Source organism: Pimephales promelas, chromosome 11, assembly GCF_988280905.1.
Source record: "Pimephales promelas chromosome 11, fPimPro1.hap1.1, whole genome shotgun sequence".
Classification (NCBI taxonomy): Eukaryota; Metazoa; Chordata; class Actinopteri; order Cypriniformes; family Leuciscidae; genus Pimephales; species Pimephales promelas.
The window spans coordinates 28,612,457-28,618,456 of record NC_142779.1 but is presented as its reverse complement, the minus strand read 5'-3'; the positions used below and the strand labels follow the sequence as shown (position 1 = coordinate 28,618,456).

The following is a 6,000-nucleotide window of genomic DNA, read 5'->3' as shown; positions in this document are numbered from 1 at the left end:
ATAACAAAGGGCAAGCCATTGTGAATAGGAAAAACAAATCTTTAGTCTATATATACTATTGACCTTGTTGTTACATGAAACCACATTTACGACTTAATGAGCCATTTCTTATTATCTCATCAACTGCAATAAAATAGCCTCTAATTTTTTCTCATTCAACTATACATTTCTACTCTATATTTGCATAGATATACATATATTCTATTTCTCATATTGTATAGTTCTTTTGCATTGTGTTGGCATTTATTGTGGACAGCAAAGTTATAATTGCTCAGGAAAATCTGCTTTCCTCACTGCAAGTGTATGCCAATAAACGCATTTTGAATCTCAAATAATATATTCATCAAACATCTGACAGTGAAATGAACAGCAGTTTTTAATAATAACTAAAATAGCAGTACGCATTCTTAGATGAATGGCAGTATAGTATTTTAATGCTCAAGCATAAAGTAACTTAAACATTAATATCTAGGGAGGAACTAGCCGGTAAATCACTAGGATTAATCTTAGCCTGGTTGTTAGCCTGCTCTGGAGCAGGCTAGCTGCAAAGTGTAAATCTCCATAGTAACTTAATGTAGATTAATTTAGCCTTCATTCGTGCAACCGAGTCAGGGCTAAATTCAGCCAGGATAACTGGAAAATCACAGCTTAATCCCTTATCTTGCTTTTGTGCAATACCCCCCAGGAATGACCCAGTTGTTCCTTTATGATAATAATCGTTTAAACAACAATCGTTTAAGCCGTTTTTGTTTTTTTTTGTTTTTTGGGGGGGGGGGGGGGGGGGGGGGGGGGGGGGAATTATTATAATTGATATTTTTGTTTTGACTTGTATGTAATATATTGTTATTTATTTTGGCGGAATGGGTTATTGTGGGGGAAAAACTTTGATTTTGATTTTGATTTGACTTTGATTTAACTTTGATTGTATGCTTTATGTTAATGCTTTCTGTTAATGCTTTGAAAAAGTTGATAAATAAATGTATAAAAAAAAAATATCGTTTAAACATGCTGAGACCGATACATATTTAGAAACCATGGCCAGTATGCTCGAAATCTTAAATGTCTAAAAGTTCGTGAATATTCAAGTATGTTCCGCCCACGGAAATCGAAAATCTCGTCACACCGGAACTCGTTTGTCAGCCAATCAGCGAGCTCGATACAGGCATGTGGCCGGCTGATAACAATCATGTAATATGGAGGCTGCCGCTGCCTGTAAGGCGAGTGTGACTTTTGGGTGCGAGCAATGTTGCTGGTTGTATTTGTAAGACATAACGTTTGTTTATATGTAGTTATAGTATTAATGGAGAAGTAAAAGTGTTCTCCATGCTTAGATCAGCTTAGGGTTTCTGTCATTGGTATGTCCTCTGTAGGTTTTAGCAAGTAAAGAATTGCATGTACTTTATTTTTTAAGAGTAACGTTAGTGCAAAGGGAAAATCAGAGTGTAGTTTCAGCAAAGTGTAGAAGCACAGTTATTGTCTCTTTATGTCTTTATGAATTGTGCCTTATAAGACTATAATCACAATTTGGGATGTGTTTTGCATTAAAAAAGGCATGTCATGCTTAAACCTGGAGGAAGTTTCCTGGAGACGTCAAATTTTGCATAAATAGTTTTCATTGAAATTGACTGCATTGGGCTAAAGGATCAATGCATTTTGGGCAGGGTTATTTACTGAGTTAGTTTGAGTTTCAGCGGTGTAGAGATTAGACTCGCTTGAGTCATTGTGGGTTTCCAGTCATAATGCTGCTGTCTGTAGTCGTGCACACATACTCGTTGCGGTACTGGCTCCCAGCGGCTGTGATGCTGGGCACTGCTCCGGCGTACTTGCTGTCCTGGAGCATCTGGCGGCTGCTGGCCACTGTGCTGCCCGCCAGACTCTTTCACAGTGTGGATGACCGTGCATATTCATTGTATCAGAGTATGGTCCTGTTCTTCTTTGAAAATTACACTGGCGTGGAGGTTAGTGTTATTTTTGTCTTTACTTTAATGTGTGTGTGTGTGTATATTGTGTGTGTGTGTGTGTATATATATATATATATATAAATATATATATATATATATATATATATATATATATATATATATGTGTGTGTGTGTATATATTTATAATAATTACACGCAGTATGGACAAATATTCTGTAAATCAAACTTTTGTTTTTGGTGATCGTTATACATACATTATGTGTGTGTTATGGGGGGGAGGTGCAAACAGGAACTAATTTCATGTAAATTTCATGTAATTTCATGTATCAATTCATAGCCTTTTTAGTTTTAGCACAGAATTTCCATAAGTTACATGCTTATAATGTGTTAAATCCATGCAAACAATAATTCCCTATAGCATACACTATAGCTGTTTGTAAAGTGTGTTATCACGTATTTGGGTGCTATTTAAGAAAAGTGATTTTTATTATCCTATATTATTTACTTACCAGAGTTTTGTGACTGCAATCAACTTGAAGGTATGGAATCTTGTTTCTGCCACAGCATATTTAGCACATTATAAGCTTGGAACGTGTGGGCATGCATGAGTATAATTATGTGCAATAGCCACCAGGCCCTGCTCCAGCGTTGGGTGCCGTGGGCCAAGTGAAACTACTCCTCAATGTCTGTGCATGGCCCTAAAACACAGTAATAAAATAAGAACAAATTAATAAATTAAAATGCACTAATAACTACTATCAGGGCAGGACTTGAGGGGGTCGCACACCAGACAAGAAGCGTCATTTCTTTAAAATTCGAACACATTATTTTTTATGAGTGTGTGTACACACTGGCAGCTCCATTCGGCATCTGTCCGCGGCGCCCAGCTACAGCTAAGTCCTGGCGCACCACAGAGCACCATTTACATAGTTTTATATTAAATTTAATGTCTGTCTTTTTAGAGTTATAGTACTATATAGTACTGTAGTTATAGTACTGTGGTTATAGTTTTATAGTACAGTTATAATTGTAATTACACTGTTGAAGATGCCATTTTTTTATTTTATTTTTACTTGCTCCACTCTTTTAGATAAACTTACCAAGCCAAAAGGTCAAAAGCTGAAATATTGAGTTATAACTATATATTCAGGATTTACATTTATATATTCAGATTTGTAACTATATATACAGATTTACATTTATATATTCAGAGATATAACTGAATATATGAATGTAAATTTGAATATATAGTTATAACTATTCAGGATTTATATTTAGGATTCACACGTATATATTTAGATTTATAACTGTATATGAAGGATTTATATATTCAGATTTGCAACTATTTACTCAGATTTAAATGTATGTATTCAGAGTTTTAACTATATATTCAGATTTACATTTAGAGTCCATCTGGAAATTCACAGAACTTCAGTTTTTCCACATTTTGTGATGTTACACCCATATTCCAAAATGGATCAAATTAATTATTTTCCTCAAAATTCTACAAACAATACCCTATAATGACAATGTGAAAGAAGTTTGTTTGAAATCTTTTCAAGTTTATTAAAAATAAAAACATGAAAAAAAAAATCACATTATTCACAGTTTTCACAGCCTTGACACTCAAAATTGAGCTCAGGTGCATCCTGGTTCCACTGATCATCCTTGAGATGTTTCTACAGCTTGATTGACCTCCAAGACAGGATTTGGGTTACAGAAAGACTGAAGGGTTACAGAAAAATTTCTGCAGCATTTAAGGTCCCAATAAACACAGTGGCCTCCATCCTTAAATGATAGAAGTTTGGAACCACCAGGACTCTTCCTAGAGCTGGCTGACCAGCCAAAATGAGCGATTGGGGGAGAATGACCTTAGTCAGGCAGTTGACCAAGAACCCGATGGTCAATCTGACAGAGCTCTAGTATTTCTCTTTGGAGAGAGGAGAACCTTCCAGAAGAACAACCATCTCTGCAGCACTCCTCCAATCAGGCCTGTATGGTAGAGTGGCCAGACGGAAGCCACTCCTCAGTAAAAGGCACCTGAAGGATTCTCAGACCATGAAAAACTAAATTATCTAGTTTAATTAAAGGGGACATATCATGCAAAATCCACTTTTTTAGCCCTTAAATGCATTTTGTTGTATATTTGGAGTGTTTATAAGTACAAAAAATATGAAATTATTCTCTTTAGGTGCTTCGTTTATATCTTTATATTCTGCTTTGGTCTTATTTTTCAACCTGTTCAGATTTTTCTGTTTTCTATGACGTTTTTTGAACTACAACGTCACCGTATTTGCAGCGGAATTGCCAAATAAAGACATCGACTACCGGGTCGCTCAAAGACTCACATCAGAAAAGGGGTAGAAAAGGGACTTGTGGAGCTATAATGAGGAATTCAGACCCAAGCATTGCAGTTATGTTTTATATAGACCACAACGGTATGATTTATATGTAAAAATGAATGATTTAAAAGCATGATATGTACCCTTTAAACAAAGATTGAACTCTTTGGCCTGAATGGCAAGCATCTTGCTGTGGGGATGTTTTTCAACAGCAGGAAGTGGGAGACTGAGAGCACTCTGGATCTGAGATTGACATGGCGGTTCATCTTCCAACAGGACAACAACCCTAAGCACACAGCCAAGATAACAAAGGAGTGGCTATGGGACAACTCGGTGAATGTCTTTGATTGGCCCAGCCAGAGCCCAGAGGTCTGAAAATTGCTGTGCACCGACGCTCCCTTTCCAACCTGATGGAGCTTGAGAGGTTCTGCAAAGAAGATTGGGAGGAACTGCCCAAAAATATGTGTGCCAAGCTTGCAGCATCATACTCAAATAGACTTTGGGCTGTAATTAGTGCCAACGGTGCTTCAACAAATTATTGAGGAAAGGCTGTGAATACTTTTGGAATAAGTCTGTAACATAACAAAAGGTGAAAAAAGTAAAGCGCTGTGAATCCTTTCCGGATGCACTGTATATATTTAGAGTTATGATTATATATTTAGGCTTATAAATATATAGGCCTATTCATAATATATATTCAGAGTAGGGCTGCAAGATTAATCGCAATTTACATGAAGTCACTTAAGCTGATTTGGCTTATTGTGATTATGAAATCGCAAAAGCTGCCTTTTCTTCTCAGGTTGAGAGGGTGACAATAAGATGATGGAACGCAAATCTTTTAATAATGTCACTTATTAAACCCACTGCCTATTTAGGGCTGCACAATATTGTAAATAACTGACGTTGCAGTATTTAGTTTTCCTGCAATATATATATTGCGATATGAAAACCATTCACCAGGGGCCGTATTCACAAATAATTTTATCTTACCACTAGGAGTACTCCTAAATCGCACTAAAATATTATAGCTAGGAGTTTTCTCTTAAAAGTTATTCACAAAGCCTTTCAGAACTACTCTTATTAAGGAAAAATGACAACTCCTAAACTAAGAGTGAGTTTTTGTTGCTATGGATGACGTCAATTCTCATGCACGAGCTTCCTCGCAATGATCACAGTGATTGGTTGTTAGATGACAGGGCCGTCAAGCGGAACATAACAGCAACATATCGTGGAATTACAACATCTAAATGTCTGGGTCCTACACAAAATAATAATAATAATAATAATGTCATCAAAATGCATATATAATGTTTGTGTAGGCTCCAGTGAAGTGTAATTCTAAAATGGCAGAGAGAGAGAGAGAGAGAAAAGTCGTGAATTAAATTATTCAAGTCATGACTTATAAATTATTTAAATTAACTGCTATGGCGGTTGTCAGGTACAGACTGTAAATAATAAAATGCAAAATAACACAGCTTAGTCTGCACCGTATAAATTAAATATTGTTAATGTAATGTAATTATTTAATACAATTTATCTGTTAAAATTACAAAAGTCATTTTCCATCTTTGTGGTTTCTGACCATATCGTAGAACTTGTAGAAAATGTGAACCATTTTTTTTTATTTTTTTTAATGGCAATAATATTGCATATTGTGATATTGAGTAACTCCGAATCACCACAAGGGAAATTCCATCCCTGCTACAGCCCTAGTCTGTTCAGCAGTTCTGGGTCGT

General features: G+C 35.9%; 1 protein-coding gene across 2 annotated transcripts in view; it reads left to right on the top strand.

Annotated features, from left to right (window-relative positions):
- Positions 1-1,161: 1,161 nt before the first annotated feature.
- Positions 1,162-6,000, top strand: part of agpat5 (1-acylglycerol-3-phosphate O-acyltransferase 5 (lysophosphatidic acid acyltransferase, epsilon)) — a 58,286-nt gene continuing 53,447 nt past the window's right edge. Inside the window, exons 1-2 of one of the 2 annotated variants that reach the window (XM_089117253.1) lie at positions 1,162-1,958; positions 2,435-2,461. In XM_089117253.1, coding sequence (XP_088973379.1) covers positions 1,740-1,958; positions 2,435-2,461 — 246 coding nt within the window. In that variant the 5' untranslated portion in view covers positions 1,162-1,739. The remainder of the gene's footprint in view (positions 1,959-2,434; positions 2,462-6,000) is intronic. The other variant, XM_039652175.2, reaches the window with a different exon arrangement.